Source organism: Tachypleus tridentatus, chromosome 10 (assembly GCF_004210375.1).
Source record: "Tachypleus tridentatus isolate NWPU-2018 chromosome 10, ASM421037v1, whole genome shotgun sequence".
NCBI classification, from domain to species: domain Eukaryota; kingdom Metazoa; phylum Arthropoda; class Merostomata; order Xiphosura; family Limulidae; genus Tachypleus; species Tachypleus tridentatus.
The window spans coordinates 7,896,288-7,921,777 of NC_134834.1; the positions used below are offsets into that span (position 1 = coordinate 7,896,288).

The following is a 25,490-nucleotide window of genomic DNA, read 5'->3' on the forward strand; positions in this document are numbered from 1 at the left end:
TGTAGGGTAACTTGTATGGATAGATGAACAGCTATGTATGTATGTAACAAATAATTCAACTGGTTTGTTTCAGTTACTTTTAAAAATCATAAGTTCATGTGAATGAAGAAAGGTCGTCAGATTAGCATACATAATGATAATTATATAATGAGTAACTGTACGTTCTGTGATGACGGATAACAAGAGAGTAACTCCATGGAACCATGGTGAAATTACATTTAAACACCAGTGTAATTGTAAAGGTGAACATAGGTTGTAAGTTACAGGTTTGTTGAAAGTTGGTTAATATGAAGAGTGCTTTTGTATTTCAGGTTTGTTTGTGATAATTGTTTAAAAACTCAAGGAAAGAAGAGGAAGGAAAACAAGTTCACCAGTAAGAGTGAGTAAAGTTTTGTTGTTATTAAGATGAAAACTTTGTTGTAAGAGTGAGTAAAGTGTTGTTGTTATTAAGATGAAAACTTTGTTGTAAGAGTGAGTGAAGTTTTGTTGTTATTAAGATGAAAACTTTGTTGTAAGAGTGAGTAAAGTGTTGTTGTTATTAAGATGAAAACTTTGTTGTAAGAGTGAGTAAAGTTTTGTTGTTATTAAGATGAAAACTTTGTTGTAAGAGTGAGTTTTGTTGTTATTAAGATGAAAACTTTGTTGTAAGAGTGAGTAAAGTTTTGTTGTTATTAAGATGAAAACTTTGTTGTAAGAGTGAGTTAAGTGTTGTTGTTATTAAGATGAAAACTTTGTTGTAAGAGTGAGTAAAGTTTTGTTGTTATTAAGATGAAAACTTTGTTGTAAGAGTGAGTAAAGTTTAGTTGTTATTAAGATGAAAACTTTGTTGTAAGAGTGAGTAAAGTTTAGTTGTTATTAAGATGAAAACTTTGTTGTAAGAGTGAGTAAAGTTTTGTTGTTATTAAGATGAAAACTTTGTTGTAAGAGTGAGTAAAGTTTTGTTGTTATTAAGATGAAAACTTTGTTGTAAGAGTGAGTAAAGTTTTGTTGTTATTAAGATGAAAACTTTGTTGTAAGAGTGAGTAAAGTTTTGTTGTTATTAAGATGAAAACTTTGTTGTAAGAGTGAGTAAAGTTTTGTTGTTATTAAGATGAAAACTTTGTAAGAGTGAGTAGTTGATTAAGATGAAAACTTTGTTGTAAGAGTGTTGTTATTAAGATGAAAACTTTGTTGTAAGAGTGAGTAAAGTTTTGTTGTTATTAAGATGAAAACTTTGTTGTAAGAGTGAGTAAAGTTTAGTTGTTATTAAGATGAAAACTTTGTTGTAAGAGTGAGTAAAGTTTAGTTGTTATTAAGATGAAAACTTTGTTGTAAGAGTGAGTAAAGTGTTGTTGTTATTAAGATGAAAACTTTGTTGTAAGAGTGAGTAAAGTTTTGTTGTTATTAAGATGAAAACTTTGTTGTAAGAGTGAGTAAAGTTTTGTTGTTATTAAGATGAAAACTTTGTTGTAAGAGTGAGTAAAGTGTTGTTGTTATTAAGATGAAAACTTTGTTGTAAGAGTCAGTAAAGTGAAAACTTTGTTGTAAGAGTGAGTTGTTGTTATTAAGATGAAAACTTTGTTGTAAGAGTGAGTAAAGTTTTGTTGTTATTAAGATGAAAACTTTGTTGTAAGAGTGAGTAAAGTGTTGTTGTTATTAAGATGAAAACTTTGTTGTAAGAGTGAGTAAAGTTTTGTTGTTATTAAGATGAAAACTTTGTTGTAAGAGTGAGTAAAGTGTTGTTGTTATTAAGATGAAAACTTTGTTGTAAGAGTGAGTAAAGTTTTGTTGTTATTAAGATGAAAACTTTGTTGTAAGAGTGAGTAAAGTGTTGTTGTTATTAAGATGAAAACTTTGTTGTAAGAGTGAGTTAAGTGTTGTTGTTATTAAGATGAAAACTTTGTTGTAAGAGTGAGTTAAGTGTTGTTGTTATTAAGATGAAAACTTTGTTGTAAGAGTGAGTTAAGTGTTGTTATTAAGATGAAAACTTTGTTGTAAGAGTGAGTAAAGTGTTGTTGTTATTAAGATGAAAACTTTGTTGTAAGAGTGAGTTGTTATTAAGTGAAAACTTGTTGTTATTAAGATGAAAACTTTGTTGTAAGAGTGAGTTAAGTGTTGTTGTTATTAAGATGAAAACTTTGTTGTAAGAGTAGTAAAGTTTGTTGTTATTAAGATGAAAACTTTGTTGTAAGAGTGAGTAAAGTTTGTTGTTATTAAGATGAAAACTTTGTTGTAAGAGTGTAAGAGTGTTGTTAGATGAAAACTTTGTTGTAAGAGTGAGTTAAATTGTTATTAAGATGAAAACTTTGTTGTAAGAGTGAGTAAAGTTTTGTTGTTATTAAGATGAAAACTTTGTTGTAAGAGTGAGTGAAGTTTTGTTGTTATTAAGATGAAAACTTTGTTGTAAGAGTGAGTAAAGTTTTGTTGTTATTAAGATGAAAACTTTGTTGTAAGAGTGAGTAAAGTTTTGTTGTTATTAAGATGAAAACTTTGTTGTAAGAGTGAGTAAAGTTTTGTTGTTATTAAGATGAAAACTTTGTTGTAAGAGTGAGTTAAGAGTTTTTGTTGTTATTAAGATGAAAACTTTGTTGTAAGAGTGAGTAAAGTTTTGTTGTTATTAAGATGAAAACTTTGAGTGAGTAAAGTGTTGTTGTTATTAAGATGAAAACTTTGTTGTAAGAGTGAGTAAAGTTTTGTTGTTATTAAGATGAAAACTTTGTTGTAAGAGTGAGTAAAGTTTTGTTGTTATTAAGATGAAAACTTTGTTGTAAGAGTGAGTTGTTATTAAGTGAAAACTTTGTTGTTATTAAGATGAAAACTTTGTTGTAAGAGTGAGTAAAGTTTTGTTGTTATTAAGATGAAAACTTTGTTGTAAGAGTGAGTAAAGTTTTGTTGTTATTAAGATGAAAACTTTGTTGTAAGAGTGAGTAAAGTTTTGTTGTTATTAAGATGAAAACTTTGTTGTAAGAGTGAGTAAAGTTTTGTTGTTATTAAGATGAAAACTTTGTTGTAAGAGTGAGTAAAGTTTTGTTGTTATTAAGATGAAAACTTTGTTGTAAGAGTGAGTAAAGTTTTGTTGTTATTAAGATGAAAACTTTGTTGTAAGAGTGAGTAAAGTTTTGTTGTTATTAAGATGAAAACTTTGTTGTAAGAGTGAGTAAAGTTTTGTTGTTATTAAGATGAAAACTTTGTTGTAAGAGTGAGTGTTTGTTGTTAAAGATGAAAACTTTGTTGTAAGAGTGAGTAAAGTTTTGTTGTTATTAAGATGAAAACTTTGTTGTTATTAGTAAAGTTTTGTTGTTATTAAGATGAAAACTTTGTTGTAAGAGTGAGTAAAGTTTTGTTGTTATTAAGATGAAAACTTTGTTGTAAGAGTGAGTAAAGTTTTGTTGTTATTAAGATGAAAACTTTGTTGTAAGAGTGAGTAAAGTTTTGTTGTTATTAAGATGAAAACTTTGTTGTAAGAGTGAGTAAAGTTTTGTTGTTATTAAGATGAAAACTTTGTTGTAAGAGTGAGTAAAGTTTTGTTGTTATTAAGATGAAAACTTTGTTGTAAGAGTGAGTAAAGTTTTGTTGTTATTAAGATGAAAACTTTGTTGTAAGAGTGAGTAAAGTTTTGTTGTTATTAAGATGAAAACTTTGTTGTAAGAGTGAGTAAAGTGTTGTTGTTATTAAGATGAAAACTTTGTTGTAAGAGTGAGTAAAGTTTTGTTGTTATTAAGATGAAAACTTTGTTGTAAGAGTGAGTAAAGTTTTGTTGTTATTAAGATGAAAACTTTGTTGTAAGAGTGAGTAAAGTTTTGTTGTTATTAAGATGAAAACTTTGTTGAGTAAGAGTCAGATGAAAACTTTGTTGTAAGAGTGAGTAAAGTGTTGTTATTAAGATGAAAACTTTGTTGTAAGAGTGAGTGTTGTTGTTAAGTGAAAACTTTGTTGTTGTTATTAAGATGAAAACTTTGTTGTAAGAGTGAGTAAAGTTTTGTTGTTATTAAGATGAAAACTTTGTTGTAAGAGTGAGTAAAGTGAAAACTTTGTTGTTATTAAGATGAAAACTTTGTTGTAAGAGTGAGTAAAGTTTTGTTGTTATTAAGATGAAAACTTTGTTGTAAGAGTCAGTTAAGTTTTGTTGTTATTAAGATGAAAACTTTGTTGTAAGAGTCAGTTAAGTGTTGTTGTTATTAAGATGAAAACTTTGTTGTAAGAGTGAGTAAAGTTTGTTGTTATTAAGATGAAAACTTTGTTGTAAGAGTATTAAGATGATGAAACTTTGTTGTAAGAGTGAGTAAAGTTTTGTTGTTATTAAGATGAAAACTTTGTTGTAAGAGTGAGTAAAGTTTTGTTGTTATTAAGATGAAAACTTTGTTGTAAGAGTCAGTTAAGTGTTGTTGTTATTAAGATGAAAACTTTGTTGTAAGAGTGAGTTAAGTGTTGTTGTTATTAAGATGAAAACTTTGTTGTAAGAGTGAGTAAAGTTTTGTTGTTATTAAGATGAAAACTTTGTTGTAAGAGTCAGTTAAGTTTTGTTGTTATTAAGATGAAAACTTTGTTGTAAGAGTGAGTAAAGTTTTGTTGTTATTAAGATGAAAACTTTGTTGTAAGAGTGAGTAAAGTTTTGTTGTTATTAAGATGAAAACTTTGTTGTAAGAGTGAGTTAAGTTTTGTTGTTATTAAGATGAAAACTTTGTTGTAAGAGTGAGTTGTAAGAGTTTTGTTGTTATTAAGATGAAAACTTTGTTGTAAGAGTGAGTAGTTAAGTTTTGTTGTTATTAAGATGAAAACTTTGTTGTAAGAGTGAGTAAAGTTTTGTTGTTATTAAGATGAAAACTTTGTTGTAAGAGTGAGTAAAGTTTTGTTGTTATTAAGATGAAAACTTTGTTGTAAGAGTGAGTAAAGTTTTGTTGTTATTAAGATGAAAACTTTGTTGTAAGAGTGAGTAAAGTGTTTGTTGTTATTAAGATGAAAACTTTGTTGTAAGAGTGAGTTAAAGTTTTGTTGTTATTAAGATGAAAACTTTGTTGTAAGAGTCAGTTAAGTGTTGTTGTTATTAAGATGAAAACTTTGTTGTAAGAGTCAGTTAAGTGTTGTTGTTATTAAGATGAAAACTTTGTTGTAAGAGTGAGTAAAGTTTTGTTGTTATTAAGATGAAAACTTTGTTGTAAGAGTGAGTAAAGTTTTGTTGTTATTAAGATGAAAACTTTGTTGTAAGAGTGAGTAAAGTTTTGTTGTTATTAAGATGAAAACTTTGTTGTAAGAGTGAGTAAAGTTTTGTTGTTATTAAGATGAAAACTTTGTTGTAAGAGTCAGTTAAGTGTTGTTGTTATTAAGATGAAAACTTTGTTGTAAGAGTCAGTTAAGTGTTGTTGTTATTAAGATGAAAACTTTGTTGTAAGAGTCAGTTAAGTTTTGTTGTTATTAAGATGAAAACTTTGTTGTAAGAGTGAGTAAAGTTTTGTTGTTATTAAGATGAAAACTTTGTTGTAAGAGTGAGTAAAGTTTTGTTGTTATTAAGATGAAAACTTTGTTGTAAGAGTGAGTAAAGTTTTGTTGTTATTAAGATGAAAACTTTGTTGTAAGAGTCAGTTAAGTGTTTTGTTGTTATTAAGATGAAAACTTTGTTGTAAGAGTCAGTTAAGTGTTGTTGTTATTAAGATGAAAACTTTGTTGTAAGAGTGAGTTAAGTTTTGTTGTTATTAAGATGAAAACTTTGTTGTAAGAGTGAGTAAAGTTTTGTTGTTATTAAGATGAAAACTTTGTTGTAAGAGTGAGTAAAGTTTTGTTGTTATTAAGATGAAAACTTTGTTGTAAGAGTGAGTAAAGTTTTGTTGTTATTAAGATGAAAACTTTGTTGTAAGAGTCAGTTAAGTGTTGTTGTTATTAAGATGAAAACTTTGTTGTAAGAGTGAGTTAAGTGTTGTTGTTATTAAGATGAAAACTTTGTTGTAAGAGTGAGTTAAGTTTGTTGTTATTAAGATGAAAACTTTGTTGTTATTAAAGAGTGAGTAAAGTTTTGTTGTTATTAAGATGAAAACTTTGTTGTAAGAGTGAGTAAAGTTTTGTTGTTATTAAGATGAAAACTTTGTTGTAAGAGTGAGTAAAGTTTTGTTGTTATTAAGATGAAAACTTTGTTGTAAGAGTGAGTTAAGTGTTGTTGTTATTAAGATGAAAACTTTGTTGTAAGAGTGAGTTAAGTGTTGTTGTTATTAAGATGAAAACTTTGTTGTAAGAGTGAGTAAAGTGTTGTTGTTATTAAGATGAAAACTTTGTTGTAAGAGTGAGTAAAGTGAAAACTTTGTTGTTATTAAGATGAAAACTTTGTTGTAAGAGTGAGTAAAGTTTTGTTGTTATTAAGATGAAAACTTTGTTGTAAGAGTGAGTAAAGTGAAAACTTTGTTGTTATTAAGATGAAAAAAACTTTGTTGTAAGAGTGAGTAAAGTGTTGTTGTTATTAAGATGAAAACTTTGTTGTAAGAGTGAGTAAAGTGTTGTTGTTATTAAGATGAAAACTTTGTTGTAAGAGTGAGTTTAAGTGTTGTTGTTATTAAGATGAAAACTTTGTTGTAAGAGTGAGTAAAGTGTTGTTGTTATTAAGATGAAAACTTTGTTGTAAGAGTGAGTAAAGTTTTGTTGTTATTAAGATGAAAACTTTGTTGTAAGAGTGAGTAAAGTTTTGTTGTTATTAAGATGAAAACTTTGTTGTAAGAGTGAGTAAAGTTTTGTTGTTATTAAGATGAAAACTTTGTTGTAAGAGTGAGTAAGTTTGTTGTTATTAAGATGAAAACTTTGTTGTAAGAGTGAGTAAAGTGTTGTTGTTATTAAGATGAAAACTTTGTTGTAAGAGTGAGTAAAGTTTTGTTGTTATTAAGATGAAAACTTTGTTGTAAGAGTGAGTAAAGTTTTGTTGTTATTAAGATGAAAACTTTGTTGTAAGAGTGAGTTAAGTGTTGTTGTTATTAAGATGAAAACTTTGTTGTAAGAGTGAGTTAAGTGTTGTTGTTATTAAGATGAAAACTTTGTTGTAAGAGTGAGTAAAGTGTTGTTGTTATTAAGATGAAAACTTTGTTGTAAGAGTGAGTAAAGTGTTGTTGTTATTAAGATGAAAACTTTGTTGTAAGAGTGAGTAAAGTGTTGTTGTTATTAAGATGAAAACTTTGTTGTAAGAGTGAGTAAAGTTTTGTTGTTATTAAGATGAAAACTTTGTTTTAAGAGTGAGTTAAGTGTTGTTGTTATTAAGATGAAAACTTTGTTGTAAGAGTGAGTTAAGTGTTGTTGTTATTAAGATGAAAACTTTGTTGTAAGAGTGAGTAAAGTGTTGTTGTTATTAAGATGAAAACTTTGTTGTAAGAGTGAGTAAAGTTTGTTGTTATTAAGATGAAAACTTTGTTGTAAGAGTGAGTAAAGTTTTGTTGTTATTAAGATGAAAACTTTGTTTTAAGAGTGAGTTAAGTGTTGTTGTTATTAAGATGAAAACTTTGTTGTAAGAGTGAGTTAAGTGTTGTTGTTATTAAGGTGAAAACTTTGTTGTAAGAGTGAGTAAAGTGTTGTTGTTATTAAGATGAAAACTTTGTTGTAAGAGTGAGTAAAGTGTTGTTGTTATTAAGATGGAAACTGTTTTTTTTACATTGTATTTTCTCTTTATCTAGAATGTCATTCATTCTTTTATAAAAATATCACGTGTAATTGACGTGACCGGTACATGTTCTGAGTTTTCATAAGTTAAAACTAATCACAGATTTTCTGTTTTGTTTTCTCTCGGATATTCAAAGTAACATATATTCCTGTACACATCCTGATGAACTTGGTTACATTTCAAACCTTTTTCAAGGTATTTACAACTTTTGGTAAAGTCAGTCTTGGAGATAGAAATAACATGTCACATATTTGTTTTTAAAATACTGCAAAACTACATTCATCATAAAGTATTGTTGAAGTTATATACAGACAAGTTTTAAGTACTAAAAGATGTGTAAGACATTTACTATGCTTTGGTTTTTATACTTTTAAAGTACATTTAGTTTTTTGCACTAATAATATGAAGTGAAGATTGTGACAATTAATGCCAGTAGGCCCTAGGTGGACGAAATGTTAGCTTTATTTTTATCAGGTCGTTGACAATTATATAGGAACGTATAACATCATTAAGAACATAATACATTTCTTCCCTTTAAATCTTTTACATTTGGCTTTGTATAATATTCAACAGTTTGTTTTGTACACCTTAGATATTTATATCATAACTTTTGTTTTAATGTGTTTCTTCACAAAATTTGATATATTTTTAGTACAGACTGTAAGTTTTTGTACACAGAAAATCAAGTTTTCTAATGAAGTGTTTTTTACTAAAGATTTGTTTGTGAAAATATTGAGACTGTTTTGTTAATAGTCCGAGTGTGAACTGATTTCATGTTAAAATTAGAAAACTGTTCATCTTCCCCAAAATCTAGTGTATTATTTGGATAATTCCTAGAACCTCCTGAAACAACTGTGTTCTGTAAATGTTTATATTTTGTCTGTTATCTTCTCTACCCTATGTTGGGTCTCTCAATCTGTAAATGTTTGTGTTTTGTCTCCTCTACCCTGATCCCTGATGTTGGGTCTCTCAATCTCTAAATGTTTGTCTGTTATCTCCTCTACCCTAATGTTGGGTCTCTCAATCCTTAAATGTTTGTGTTTTGTCACCTCTACTCTGTGTTGGGTCTCTCAATCTGTTAATGTTTGTGTTTTGTCTCCTCTACCCTATTTTGGGTCTCTCAATCAGTAAATGTTTGTCTGTTGTCTCCTCTACCCTATTTTGGGTCTCTCAATCTGTAGATGTTTGTTTTGTCTGTTATTTCCTGTAACCTAATGTTGGGTCTCTCAATCTGTATATGTTTGTGTTTTGTCACCTCTACCCTATGTTGGGTCTCTCAATCTGTTAATGTTTGTGTTTTGTCTCCTCTACCCTATTTTGGGTCTCTCAATCAGTAAATGTTTGTCTGTTGTCTCCTCTACCCTATTTTGGGTCTCTCAATCTGTAGATGTTTGTTTTGTCTGTTATTTCCTGTAACCTAATGTTGGGTCTCTCAATCTGTATATGTTTGTGTTTTGTCACCTCTACCCTATGTTGGGTCTCTCAATCTGTAAATGTTTGTCTGTTGTCTCCTCTACCCTATTTTGGGTCTCTCAATCTGTAGATGTTTGTTTTGTCTGTTATTTCCTGTAACCTAATGTTGGGTCTCTCAATCTGTATATGTTTGTGTTTTGTCACCTCTACCCTATGTTGGGTCTCTCAATCTGTAAATGTTTGTGTAAATGTAAATAACTACAGATTATAACGTGTAAATGTAAATAACTACAGATTATAATGTGTAGTTGTAAATAACTACAGATTATAACGTGTAAATGTAAATAACTACAGATTATAGCGTGTAAATGTAAATAAATACAGATTATAACGTGTAGTTGTAAATAACTACAGATTATAACGTGTAGTTGTAAATAACTACAGATTATAACGTGTAGATGTAAATAACTACAGATTATAAGGTGTAAATGTAAATAACTACAGATTATAACGTGTAGATGTAAATAACTACAGATTATAACGTGTAGATGTAAATAACTACAGATTATAACGTGTAAATGTAAATAACTACAGATTATAACGTGTAGATGTAAATAACTACAGATTATAACGTGTAGATGTAAATAACTACAGATTATAACATGTAGATGTAAATAACTACAGATTATAACGTGTAAATGTAAATAACTACAGATTATAACGTGTAAATGTAAATAACTACAGATTATAACGTGTAGTTGTAAATAACTACAGATTATAACGTGTAGATGTAAATAACTACAGATTATAACGTGTAGTTGTAAATAACTACAGATTATAACGTGTAGTTGTAAATAACTACAGATTATAACGTGTAGATGTAAATAACTACAGATTATAACGTGTAGATGTAAATAACTACAGATTATAACGTGTAGATGTAAATAACTACAGATTATAACGTGTAGATGTAAATAACTACAGATTATAACGTGTAGTTGTAAATAACGACAGATTATAACGTGTAGATGTAAATAACTACAGATTATAATGTGTAGATGTAAATAACTACAGATTATAACGTGTAGTTGTAAATAACTACAGATTATAACGTGTAGATGTAAATAACTACAGATTATAACGTGTAGATGTAAATAACTACAGATTATAACGTGTAGATGTAAATAACTACAGATTATAACGTGTAGATGTAAATAACTACAGATTATAACGTGTAGATGTAAATAACTACAGATTATAACGTGTAGATGTAAATAACTACAGATTATAACGTGTAGATGTAAATAACTACAGATTATAACGTGTAGATGTAAATAACTACAGATTATAACGTGTAGATGTAAATAACTATAGATTATAACGTGTAGATGTAAATAACTACAGATTATAACGTGTAAATAACTACAGATTATAACGTGTAGATAACTACAGATTATAACGTGTAAATAACTACAGATTATAACGTGTAGATAACTACAGATTATAACGTGTAAATAACTACAGATTATAACGTGTAAATAACTACAGATTATAACGTGTAAATAACTACAGATTATAACGTGTAAATAACTACAGATTATAACGTGTAAATAACTACAGATTATATCGTGTAGATGTAAATAACTACAGATTATAACGTGTAGATGTAAATAACTACAGATTATAACGTGTAGATGTAAATAACTACAGATTATAACGTGTAAATAACTACAGATTATAACGTGTAAATAACTACAGATTATAACGTGTAAATAACTACAGATTATAACGTGTAGATGTAAATAACTACAGATTATAACGTGTAGATGTAAATAACTACAGATTATAACGTGTAAATGTAAATAACTACAGATTATAACGTGTAGATGTAAATAACTACAGATTATAACGTGTAAATAACTACAGATTATAATGTGTAGATGTAAATAACTACAGATTATAACGTGTAGATGTAAATAACTACAGATTATAATGTGTAATGTAAATAACTACAGATTATAACGTGTAGATGTAAATAACTACAGATTATAATGTGTAGATGTAAATAACTACAGATTATAACGTGTAGATGTAAATAACTACAGATTATAACGTGTAGATGTAAATAACTACAGATTATAACGTGTAGATGTAAATAACTACAGATTATAATGTGTAAATGTAAATAACTACAGATTATAACGTGTAAATAACTACAGATTATAACGTGTAGTTGTAAATAACTACAGATTATAACGTGTAGATGTAAATAACTACAGATTATAACGTGTAAATAACTACAGATTATAACGTGTAAATAACTACAGATTATAACGTGTAAATAACTACAGATTATAACGTGTAGATGTAAATAACTACAGATTATAACGTGTAGATGTAAATAACTACAGATTATAACGTGTAGATGTAAATAACTACAGATTATAACGTGTAAATGTAAATAACTACAGATTATAACGTGTAGATGTAAATAACTACAGATTATAACGTGTAAATAACTACAGATTATAACGTGTAAATAACTACAGATTATAACGTGTAAATAACTACAGATTATAATGTGTAGATGTAAATAACTACAGATTATAACGTGTAGATGTAAATAACTACAGATTATAATGTGTAATGTAAATAACTACAGATTATAACGTGTAGATGTAAATAACTACAGATTATAATGTGTAGATGTAAATAACTACAGATTATAACGTGTAGATGTAAATAACTACAGATTATAACGTGTAGATGTAAATAACTACAGATTATAACGTGTAGATGTAAATAACTACAGATTATAATGTGTAAATGTAAATAACTACAGATTATAACGTGTAAATAACTACAGATTATAACGTGTAGATGTAAATAACTACAGATTATAACGTGTAGATGTAAATAACTACAGATTATAACGTGTAGTTGTAAATAACTACAGATTATAACGTGTAGATGTAAATAACTACAGATTATAACGTGTAAATAACTACAGATTATAACGTGTAAATAACTACAGATTATAACGTGTAGATGTAAATACTACAGATTATAACGTGTAGATGTAAATAACTACAGATTATAACGTGTAGATGTAAATAACTACAGATTATAACGTGTAAATGTAAATAACTACAGATTATAACGTGTAAATGTAAATAACTACAGATTATAACGTGTAGATGTAAATAACTACAGATTATAACGTGTAGATGTAAATAACTACAGATTATAACGTGATGTAAATGATTATAACTACAGATTATAACGTGTATGTAAATAACTACAGATTATAACGTGTAGATGTAAATAACTACAGATTATAACGTGTAGATGTAAATAACTACAGATTATAACGTGTAGATGTAAATAACTACAGATTATAACGTGTAGATGTAAATAACTACAGATTATAACGTGTAGATGTAAATAACTACAGATTATAACGTGTAGATGTAAATAACTACAGATTATAACGTGTAGATGTAAATAACTACAGATTATAACGTGTAGATGTAAATAACTACAGATTATAACGTGTAGATGTAAATAACTACAGATTATAATGTGTAGATGTAAATAACTACAGATTATAACGTGTAGATGTAAATAACTACAGATTATAACGTGTAGATGTAAATAACTACAGATTATAACGTGTAGATGTAAATAACTACAGATTATAACGTAGTGTAAATAACTACAGATTATAACGTGTAGATGTAAATAACTACAGATTATAACGTGTAGATGTAAATAACTACAGATTATAACGTGTAGATGTAAATAACTACAGATTATAACGTGTAGATGTAAATAACTACAGATTATAACGTGTAGATGTAAATAACTACAGATTATAACGTGTAGATGTAAATAACTACAGATTATAACGTGTAGATGTAAATAACTACAGATTATAACGTGTAGATGTAAATAACTACAGATTATAACGTGTAGATGTAAATAACTACAGATTATAACGTGTAGATGTAAATAACTACAGATTATAACGTGTAGATGTAAATAACTACAGATTATAACGTGTAGATGTAAATAACTACAGATTATAACGTGTAGATGTAAATAACTACAGATTATAACGTGTAGATGTAAATAACTACAGATTATAACGTGTAGATGTAAATAACTACAGATTATAACGTGTAGATGTAAATAACTACAGATTATAACGTGTAGATGTAAATAACTACAGATTATAACGTGTAGATGTAAATAACTACAGATTATAACGTGTAGATGTAAATAACTACAGATTATAACGTGTAGATGTAAATAACTACAGATTATAACGTGTAGATGTAAATAACTACAGATTATAACGTGTAGATGTAAATAACAGATTATAACGTGTAGATGTAAATAATGTAAATAACTACAGATTATAACGTGTAGATGTAAATAAGTGTAGATGTAAATAACTACAGATTATAACGTGTAGATGTAAATAACTACAGATTATAACGTGTAGATGTAAATAACTACAGATTATAACGTGTAGATGTAAATAACTACAGATTATAACGTGTAGATGTAAATAACTACAGATTATAACGTGTAGATGTAAATAACTACAGATTATAACGTGTAGATGTAAATAACTACAGATTATAACGTGTAGATGTAAATAACTACAGATTATAACGTGTAGATGTAAATAACTACAGATTATAACGTGTAGATGTAAATAACTACAGATTATAACGTGTAGATGTAAATAACTACAGATTATAACGTGTAGATGTAAATAACTACAGATTATAACGTGTAGATGTAAATAACTACAGATTATAACGTGTAGATGTAAATAACTACAGATTATAACGTGTAGATGTAAATAACTACAGATTATAACGTGTAGATGTAAATAACTACAGATTATAACGTGTAGATGTAAATAACTACAGATTATAACGTGTAGATGTAAATAACTACAGATTATAACGTGTAGATGTAAATAACTACAGATTATAACGTGTAGATGTAAATAATTACAGATTATAACGTGTAAATGTAAATAATTACAGATTATAACGTGTAATTGTAAATAACTACAGATTATAAGGTGTAGATGTAAATAACTACAGATTATAACGTGTAGATGTAAATAATTACAGATTATAAGGTGTAGATGTAAATAACTACAGATTATAAGGTGTAGATGTAAATAACTACAGATTATAACGTGTAGATGTAAATAACTACAGATTATAACGTGTAGATGTAAATAACTACAGATTATAACGTGTAGATGTAAATAACTACAGATTATAACGTGTAGATGTAAATAACTACAGATTATAACGTGTAGATGTAAATAACTACAGATTATAACGTGTAGATGTAAATAGCTACAGATTATAATGCGTAGATGTAAATAAAGATGTAAATAACTACAGATTATAACGTGTAGATGTAAATAATTACAGATTATAAGGTGTAGATGTAAATAACTACAGATTATAAGGTGTAGATGTAAATAACTACAGATTATAACGTGTAGATGTAAATAACTACAGATTATAACGTGTAGATGTAAATAACTACAGATTATAACGTGTAGATGTAAATAACTACAGATTATAACGTGTAGATGTAAATAACTACAGATTATAAGGTGTAGATGTAAATAACTACAGATTATAACGTGTAGATGTAAATAGCTACAGATTATAATGCGTAGATGTAAATAACTACAGATTATAATGCGTAGATGTAAATAACTACAGATTATAACGTGTAGATGTAAATAGCTACAGATTATAATGCGTAGATGTAAATAACTACAGATTATAATGCGTAGATGTAAATAACTACAGATTATAACGTGTAGATGTAAATAACTGACCTGAAGATGAAGACTTTCGAAACGTTGTCCTCTACACTTGTGTCTCCACAACAGACAATTGCTGTATATTCTTCAAAGTATTCATCATGAATACTCTGCCTTAACAACCTATCAAAGAACTATATTGATACCATAGAATTTCACTATAATTTATTAAGCTTAGTAACTGGGATTTATTAAAGTTTTAAAAGGTATGAAACGTGGAACAAACTAAAGATATAACCCACTTTCTCAAAGTCTTGGTTCAAAAGAACGTGGTAGCCTTTTGACAGATTAAAATGGCTGAGAAAACCACTAGGGGAACATTTTAAGGTGTTGATTGCTTATTCCCATGCAATATATTAAAGTAAATATATATAAGGGACTGTTTCCAATAATGGAAAAGGGTGAATGTGGCCACCATGGTTTATTCAGGAGATAAGTCATATTTCTGCAAAATGAAAAGAAATGAAATTCTATGAAATTGTTATTTTATATTACAGCAGGATAACATTAGTAATTTGAGTTACTAATTGGTACAAAACTGTAGACTTTGTATTTTGAGATCACAAACATCTAATTCTAACCATGTGTTTCCTTCAGTGTACCATGTGACTCAAAAAACTGAATATTTAGGCATGTTCTTTGAATGTTTATTGTTAGATTAAGAAATTAACTCATGTACAAGATGAAAGTTTGAATTGTAATGTGTACAGTTTGATACCAGACTTATTGACATTGATTCATTAAATAGTAGTTTACTAGAATTTTGAGTGCAAGTCAGGAATCATAATGATCTATGGCAATTGACAGATTAGAATGTCCCCCTCATGGTTTTCCATTTTAATGTTTTCTCACAATGAGTCAAGGGTTAATCAGTTTCTATAAGCAGTAAGCCTAAGTTTGCATATCAGTTATGAATTGTTATTGTAGACTACTGATATATTCACATAGCATTGTGGAGTTCTTTCTTTGACACGACATTAACAAAATAACATTTCTCTCTTGAGGTGTATAAAGGTTAACAGACCTGTTTTATTGTATAGATAAATCATTAATAACATTACAGTAGTGTTACCTTCGTCAGGCTAAGTATTGTGGCTCTGGTCAACACATGTCTAATCAAGCATGCTTTCATTAAACTGTTGCTTAACTTATGAGTTGTTTTCATTTAGGAATGCAGCAGACGAAGTTAGGAAATTATATAGAAAACCGAGTAAACAACTTTTTAAAAAAGAAAGAGGCAGGTTCAGCAGAAGTCACAATTAGAGTGGTAGCTAGTGGAGAGAAAATTATGGAAGTAAAGCCTGGAATGAGGAGCAGGTATGTGTTTTTATGGTAAACATTGTTACCAGGTGTGTGTTTCTGTGGTAAAAATTGTTACCAGGAATGAGAAGCAGGTGTGTCTTTCTATGGTAAACATTGTTACCAGGTGTGTGTTTCTATGGTAGACATTGTTACCAGGAATGAGAAGCAGAAGTGTGTTTCTATGGTAAACATTGTTACCAGGTACATGTTTCTATGGTAAATATTGTTACCAGGAATGAGAAGCAGAAGTGTGTTTCTATGGTAAACATTGTTACCAGGTACATGTTTCTATGGTAAATATTGTTACCAGGCACATGTTTCTATGGTAAATATTGTTACCAGGCACATGTTTCTATGGTAAACATTGCTACCAGGAATGAGAAGCAGGTGTGTGTTTCTATGATAAACATTGCTACCAGGAACGAGAAGCAGGTGTGTGTTTCTATGGTAAACATTGTTACCAGGTGTGTGTTTCTATGATAAACATTGCTACCAGGAACGAGAAGCAGGTGTGTGTTTCTATGGTAAACATTGTTACCAGGTGTGTGTTTCTATGATAAACATTGCTACCAGGAATGAGAAGCAGGTGTGTGTTTCTATGGTAAACATTGTTACCAGGTATGTGTTTCTATGGTAAACATTGTTACCAGGTATGTGTTTCTATGATAAACATTGCTACCAGTTGTGTGTTTCTATGGTAAATATTGTTACCAGGAATGAGAAGCAGGTGTGTGTTTCTATGGTAAACATTGTTACCAGGTATGTGTTTCTATGATAAACATTGCTACCAGTTGTGTGTTTCTATGGTAAATATTGTTACCAGGAACGAGAAGCAGGTGTGTGTTCTCTATGGTAAACATTGTTACCAGGAACGAGAAGCAGGTGTGTGTTTCTAAACATGTTACCAGGAACGAGAACATTGGTAAACATTGTTACCAGGAACGAGAAGCAGGTGTGTGTTTCTATGGTAAACATTGTTACCAGGTGTGTGTTTCTATGGTAAATATTGTTACCAGGAATGAGAAGCAGGTGTGTGTTTCTATGGTAAACATTGTTACCAGGTATGTGTTTCTATGGTAAACATTGTTACCAGGTATGTGTTTCTATGATAAACATTGCTACCAGTTGTGTGTTTCTATGGTAAATATTGTCACCAGGAACGAGAAGCAGGTGTGTGTTTCTATGGTAAACATTGTTACCAGGTATGTGTTTCTATGGTAAACATTGTTACCAGGTATGTGTTTCTATGATAAACATTGTTACCAGGTATGTGTTTCTATGGTAAACATTGTTACCAGGTATGTGTTTCTATGATAAACATTGCTACCAGTTGTGTGTTTCTATGGTAAATATTGTTACCAGGAACGAGAAGCAGGTGTGTGTTTCTATGGTAAACATTGTTACCAGGAATGAGAAGCAGGTGTGTGTTTCTATGGTAAACATTGTTACCAGGTGTGTGTTTCTATGGTAAACATTGTTACCAGGAATGAGAAGCAGGTGTGTGTTTCTATGGTAAACATTGTTACCAGGTATGTGTTTCTATGGTAAATATTGTTACCAGGAACGAGAAGCAGGTGTATGTTTCTATGGTAAACATTGTTACCAGGTGTGTGTTTCTATGATAAACATTGCTACCAGGAACGAGAAGCAGGTGTGTGTTTCTATGGTAAACATTGTTACCAGGTATGTGTTTCTATGGTAAACATTGTTACCAGGTATGTGTTTCTATGATAAACATTGCTACCAGTTGTGTGTTTCTATGGTAAATATTGTTACCAGGAACGAGAAGCAGGTGTGTGTTTCTATGGTAAACATTGTCACCAGGTGTGTGTTTCTATGGTAAACATTGTTACCAGGTGTGTGTCTATGGTAAATATTGTTACCAGGAACGAGAAGCAGGTGTGTGTTTCTATGGTAAACATTGTTACCAGGTATGTGTTTCTATGGTAAACATTGTTACCAGGTATGTGTTTCTATGATAAACATTGCTACCAGTTGTGTGTTTCTATGGTAAATATTGTCACCAGGAACGAGAAGCAGGTGTGTGTTTCTATGGTAAACATTGTTACCAGGTGTGTGTTTCTATGGTAAATATTGTCACCAGGAACGAGAAGCAGGTGTGTGTTTCTATGGTAAACATTGTTACCAGGTATGTGTTTCTATGGTAAACATTGTTACCAGGTATGTGTGTTTCTATGGTAAACATTGTTACCAGGAACGAGAAGCAGGTGTGTGTTTCTATGGTAAACATTGTTACCAGGTGTGTGTTTCTATGGTAAATATTGTTACCAGGAATGAGAAGCAGGTGTGTGTTTCTATGGTAAACATTGTTACCAGGTATGTGTTTCTATGGTAAATATTGTTACCAGGAATGAGAAGCAGGTGTGTGTTTCTATGGTAAACATTGTTACCAGGTGTGTGTTTCTATGATAAACATTGCCACCAGGAACGAGAAGCAGGTGTGTGTTTCTATGGTAAACATTGTTACCAGGTATGTGTTTCTATGGTAAACATTGTTACCAGGTATGTGTTTCTATGATAAACATTGCTACCAGGTATGTGTTTCTATGGTAAACATTGTTACCAGGTATGTGTTTCTATGATAAACATTGCCACCAGTTGTGTGTTTCTATGGTAAATATTGTTACCAGGAATGAGAAGCAGGTGTGTGTTTCTATGGTAAACATTGTTACCAGGTGTGTGTTTCTATGGTAAACATTGTCACCAGGAACGAGAAGCAGGTGTGTGTTTCTATGGTAAACATTGTTACCAGGTGTGTGTTTCTATGGTAAACATTGTTACCAGGTATGTGTTTCTATGATAAACATTGCTACCAGTTGTGTGCTTCTATGGTAAATATTGTTACCAGGAATGAGAAGCAGGTGTGTGTTTCTATGGTAAACATTGTTACCAGGTGTGTGTTTCTATGATAAACATTGCTACCAGGAACGAGAAGCAGGTGTGTGTTTCTATGGTAAACATTGTCACCAGGTATGTGTTTCTATGGTAAACATTGTTACCAGGTATGTGTTTCTATGATAAACATTGCTACCAGTTGTGTGTTTCTATGGTAAATATTGTTACCAGGAACGAGAAGCAGGTGTGTGTTTCTATGGTAAACATTGTTACCAGGTGTGTGTTTCTATGGTAAATATTGTTACCAGGAATGAGAAGCAGGTGTGTGTTTCTATGGTAAACATTGTTACCAGGTGTGTGTTTCTATGGTAAACATTGTTACCAGGTGTGTGTTTCTATGGTAAACATTGCTACCAGGTGTGTGTTTCTATGGTAAACATTGTTAGTACTTCTCACTACATCACTTTATTGCTTACACATGTTTATAAAGATCTTTTGTAAAATGTGTAGTTTTTGTGTATTCATCTCTATTGTTATTTCATTCTGTTGTGTAAGTGGATTTTGCTGATGAAATGGTTACACATAAATGTTGGATTTTGCTGATGAAATGGTTACACATAAATGCCCTCCCTTCCTTAAATTCAAAGTAAGTTATTTAAATGTTTCTCCCAGATATGTAGAGACCGGACAACTCCCAGAACAGTTTCCTTACCGAGCCAAAGCACTTTTTGCTTTTGAAGAAATAGATGGATTTGAAGTCTGTTTTTTTGGTATGCATGTTCAAGAATATGGTTCTGAATGTCCAATGCCAAACACCAGGTAATAAACTCATAATTTGTGATACCTCTATGTGATAACAATCTGAATCACTACAGTAGTTCATTGTAATAAAAGTTATGTTTTATATCATAATGTGTATCAATTGATTGTGGGTAATATTTTGTTACGTTAAAACCCTATTGCGTGTGTATAATATAGTGTTGATAATGCTCGAACCTCAAGCAGAAATCTCGTGTTCAGATACCAGAACAGTTAGGACTTTTTAGTTGTTTAGAGCGAGCTCTTTCAGAAACACATTACTATAATATTTTAAATTAACGTTTGTTAACATTGGAATTCAAACATTGAATGTGAAAGTGGCTCAACGGTTGGTGTTCCACTCTCATTGGAAATCTCAACGTTCAAATCTCAGTATAGTCTGGATTGTTTGTTTATTTGTTTTTTATTAGGTCTTTCAAGAGATTTTAAATTAACTCAGGAAATTGAAATATTGGTCAACATTCAAATTAAAATAAGACATGTTAGTGGCTTTTTACTTGTAACACCATGTTTGAATAAGACTATAAAATAATGCTTCAGAAAAATTGCAAAAACAAACAAAAACATAGCAACAGAAGCCGATAGGTGGGATGAAAAATCAAGGAAGGTTACATTAATTAGGATGATGAAGAAGGGTGATTGATGAAGACAAAATGATGCTGTGTCTAGCAGTATGTTACGTGAGCTAGTTTTATGTAATATTTGGAATAGTGTAGCTGGTATAGAACAAGGTTCTGGTATTTTTGGTAGCTAGTATAGAAAATTAAAGTTACTGTTATTTGTTATTCCAATTTAAATATTATTGTTGTCTGTTCTTGAGATTTCATATCGTTACAAAGTTAGTAGAACTGTATATTTACAGCTATCGTCAAAAGAGATTATTTATATTTTAATACTAGCTTTTGGTTTATATAGGAGAGTCTACATAGCTTACCTTGATAGTGTACATTTCTTTCGACCGAAGCAGTTCAGGACAGCAGTTTATCACGAGATTCTCCTGGGATATTTAGACTATGTTAAACAGTTAGGGTAAGCTGATTTAATGCTGTTAAACATGTGTAAAAAAGGTGATTTCTTATGATGATAAACATCAAGATACAAATATTTCCATGTTTATTCAAACTATGCACCAGTGCTGTGAGTCTCTTGGAATAGATTAAAATTTTTAAAATAATTCTCTCATGTTCCAGCTGTTACTAAGTTCATTTTTTCTGAGTAACTTATAATTTTGTGTCACAAATAACCAACAGACCAATATTCTTTTAAATGTAAGTGTCGTGATTCTTGTGTTTTTTTCCTTAATTATACTAATATTGTGAGATTATTCACACAACAAAGGCCAATCAGAAAGAGTGCTTATACTGTTGTGATGTTTGTCAGTCCCATAATGTGATGCAACTTGTCTGTTTCCACAAGATACACCATGGCACACATCTGGGCATGTCCTCCCAGCGAAGGAGATGATTACGTGTTCCACTGCCATCCGCCAGAACAGAAAATTCCTAAACCAAAGAGATTACAGGAGTGGTACAGAAAGATGTTGGACAAAGGAATTATTGAAAGGGTTGTTTTGGATTACAAAGTGAGTATTAGGTGATCAAAGTTGATATGAATATGTTATTTTGTAATGTACAGTTTTTTTTTTGAGTACTGAAACTCAGGGCTTGGCATGGCCCAGTGGTTTTAAGGGGTTCAAATCCCCATTGCACCAAACATGCTCGCACTTTCAGCCATGGGGATGTTATAATGTGACGGTCAATCCCTTTATTTGTTGGTAAAAGAGTAGCCCAAAAGTTGGCGGTGGGTGGTGATGACTAGTTTACTTCCCTCTGGTCTTACACTGCTAAATTAGAGATGGCTAGCACAGATAGCCCTCGAGCAGGTTTGCACGAAATTCAAAAACAAACAAACTGAGACTCAGAAATAAACGATTCAAACATTCACAAAGTTTCTTGTTTCTGAAGAGAATCTAGTCAAGTATCATATTTGTTACAGAGATTACCTTACCTAAGTATAAATTCTTCAGGAATCTGTGAATAATTACTACAGAAACCCTCAGCAAATGACATTCTGAGAGATTGGACTGGCCAAGTACAATTTTTAAAAGAGTGTAGTGGTAACTTGTCTAGTAAATTTTAAGACCTAGTGCCACAGTCCACAGAATAAGCTGGACCAGTATATTGTCTACATACATTTTAGTAACAAAACTATATCTTTGAAACTTCTGATTACAAGCTGAAACTGAAATATCTCTTTTGGATAGATATTTACAGTTTTGTTAATTGAAATACAGTTTAAATTTTAGATTTCCAAATGTATCAAATGAGGGAACCAATCGTTATTGTATTGAGTGCAACGAAAAATAAATTCTCTACAATTAGTTTGTGGCTTGGTGGAAAAGCATTCTTTAAAATGATTTGTTGTTTCATTTCTTATGTTGATTTATTTCTGTTTACATAACCAGGTACTTTATTTGTTCTTATATCCTGGCAAGAGTTGTGGAGTACTAATGTAGTGATTATCTGTGTATGTCTTCAGTAAATGTAACAAACTTGTGTGTGTTTCAGGATATTTTAAAACAGGCCACTGAGGATAACATAAAAAGTGTAGCTGAACTGGCTTACTTTGAAGGAGATTTTTGGCCTAATGTGATGGAAGACTGCATCAAAGAGCTGGAGCAGGAAGAGGAAGATAAAAGGAAGGCAGCCGAGGCTTCTGCAGCAGCAGCAGTGGCATCTGGTGGAGACGATGAAACTGAAGGAGAAGGTGGTCAGAGTGTAAGTTGTTAAGAATGGTACTCATTACACACCTGACAATTACACTAGACACCTGACGATTACACTAGACACCTGACGATTACACTGTACACTTCCGACGGTTACACTGTACACTTCCGACGGTTACACTGTACACCTGACGATTACACTGTACACCTGACGATTACACTGTACACTTCCGACGATTACACTGTACACCTGACGATTACACTACACACTTCCGACAATTACACTGTACACCTGACGATTACACTACACACTTCCGACAATTACACTACACACCTGATGATTACACTGTACACCTGACGATTACACTGTACGCTTCCGACGATTACACTGTACACCTTACGATTACACTACACATCTCCGACGATTCTTATGGAGAATTAGTTAGTTGGACAGAGTAACTGAAAGGAAAGTCTATAAACTTTCTTTTTTTATCTTCCCTGTGTAACCACAGATTTCATTTTGAAGCTGAAAGACAATAAAAGATTATATCAGTTGTGCCTGAGCTGTAAAGCATGAAAATCACACACACACACACTGAGAAAGAAAAATAATATTATACCTCTTCAGAAAAACCTTTAAATGTTGCGTGATTCAGCATGTGTAGAAGTAATTATTTCCAGCAGAGTTGTAAAAAATATTTGTGACTTTGTACTTTCATTAGACAAAAATCAATATTACCAAACTGTAAAACTCGTGCACTGGATACCACAAGTAAAGTGAGGCTGTGATTCATAAACACCGTTACACGTTTTATGTGATTGGACATTAAGTTTACAATCTAGCAACAGCCTGGGCGCAGCTGTGAACACGGTCTCTGTATAGCATAGCTAATGGATACTGTGTCATTACTACAGTGATTTGGTAGCAGCAATGTGTTCGTCTTTTTCTTTTATTGTATTAGGTGACTTAGGAGAAGGTACAGTAAAGTGTTTGTCTATTTCTTTTATTGTATTAGGTGACTTAGGAGAAGGTACAGTAAAGTGCTTGTCTATTTCTTTTATTGTATTAGGTGACTTAGGAGAAGGTACAGTAAAGTGCTTGTCTATTTCTTTTATTGTATTAGGTGACTTAGGAGAAGGTACAGTAAAGTGCTTGTCTATTTCTTTTATTGTATTAGGTGACTTAGGAGAAGGTACAGTAAAGTGCTTGTCTATTTCTTTTATTGTATTAGGTGACTTAGGAGAAGGGTCAGTAAAGTGTTTGTCTATTTCTTTTATTGTATTAGATGACTTAGGAGAAGGTACAGTAAAGTGCTTGTCTATTTCTTTTATTGTATTAGATGACTTAGGAGAAGGTACAGTAAAGTGGTTGTCTATTTCTTTTATTGTATTAGATGACTTAGGAGAAGGTACAGTAAAGTGCTTGTCTATTTCTTTTATTGTATTAGATGACTTAGGAGAAGGTACAGTAAAGTGCTTGTCTATTTCTTTTATTGTATTAGGTGACTTAGTAGAAGGTACAGTAAAGTGCTTGTCTATTTCTTTTATTGTATTAGGTGACTATGGAGAAGGTACAGTAAAGTGCTTGTCTATTTCTTTTATTGTATTAGGTGACTTAGTAGAAGGTACAGTAAAGTGCTTGTCTATTTCTTTTATTGTATTAGGTGACTATGGAGAAGGTACAGTAAAGTGCTTGTCTATTTCTTTTATTGTATTAGGTGACTTAGGAGAAGGTACAGTAAAGTGCTTGTCTATTTCTTTTATTGTATTAGGTGACTTAGGAGAAGGTACAGTAAAGTGCTTGTCTATTTCTTTTATTGTATTAGGTGACTTAGGAGAAGGTACAGTAAAGTGCTTGTCTATTTCTTTTATTGTATTAGATGACTTAGGAGAAGGTACAGTAAAGTGCTTGTCTATTTCTTTTATTGTATTAGATGACTTAGGAGAAGGTACAGTAAAGTGCTTGTCTATTTCTTTTATTGTATTAGGTGACTTAGGAGAAGGTACAGTAAAGTGCTTGTCTATTTCTTTTATTGTATTAGATGACTTAGGAGAAGGTACAGTAAAGTGCTTGTCTATTTCTTTTATTGTATTAGGTGACTTAGTAGAAGGTACAGTAAAGTGCTTGTCTATTTCTTTTATTGTATTAGGTGACTTAGGAGAAGGTACAGTAAAGTGCTTGTCTATTTCTTTTATTGTATTAGTGCTGACTTAGGAGAAGGTACAGTAAAGTGCTTGTCTATTTCTTTTATTGTATTAGGTGACTTTACAGTAAAGTGCTTGTCTATTTCTTTTATTGTATTAGGTGACTTAGGAGAAGGTACAGTAAAGTGCTTGTCTATTTCTTTTATTGTATTAGGTGACTTAGGAGAAGGTACAGTAAAGTGCTTGTCTATTTCTTTTATTGTATTAGGTGACTTAGGAGAAGGTACAGTAAAGTGCTTGTCTATTTCTTTTATTGTATTAGGTGACTTAGGAGAAGGTACAGTAAAGTGCTTGTCTATTTCTTTTATTGTATTAGGTGACTTAGGAGAAGGTACAGTAAAGTGCTTGTCTATTTCTTTTAGAAGGTACAGTAAAGTGCTTGTATTTCTTTTAGTATTAGGTGACTTAGGAGAAGGTACAGTAAAGTGCTTGTCTATTTCTTTTATTGTATTAGGTGACTTAGGAGAAGGTACAGTAAAGTGCTTGTCTATTTCTTTTATTGTATTAGGTGACTTAGGAGAAGGTACAGTAAAGTGCTTGTCTATTTCTTTTATTGTATTAGGTGACTTAGGAGAAGGTACAGTAAAGTGCTTGTCTATTTCTTTTATTGTATTAGGTGACTTAGGAGAAGGTACAGTAAAGTGCTTGTCTATTTCTTTTATTGTATTAGGTGACTTAGGAGAAGGTACAGTAAA

At 30.6% G+C, this 25,490-nt stretch overlaps 1 protein-coding gene across 2 annotated transcripts in view; it reads left to right on the forward strand.

The window, feature by feature from the left end:
- The first annotated feature begins 311 nt into the window (after positions 1-311).
- The window catches only part of LOC143228709 (CREB-binding protein-like), a 36,587-nt gene continuing 11,408 nt past the window's right edge, over positions 312-25,490 (forward strand). For both annotated transcript variants that reach the window (XM_076459994.1, XM_076459995.1), the window contains exons 1-6: positions 312-379; positions 16,058-16,205; positions 19,719-19,865; positions 20,781-20,894; positions 21,282-21,447; positions 22,433-22,642. In XM_076459994.1, coding sequence (XP_076316109.1) covers positions 16,060-16,205; positions 19,719-19,865; positions 20,781-20,894; positions 21,282-21,447; positions 22,433-22,642 — 783 coding nt within the window. In that variant the 5' untranslated portion in view covers positions 312-379; positions 16,058-16,059. The remainder of the gene's footprint in view (positions 380-16,057; positions 16,206-19,718; positions 19,866-20,780; positions 20,895-21,281; positions 21,448-22,432; positions 22,643-25,490) is intronic.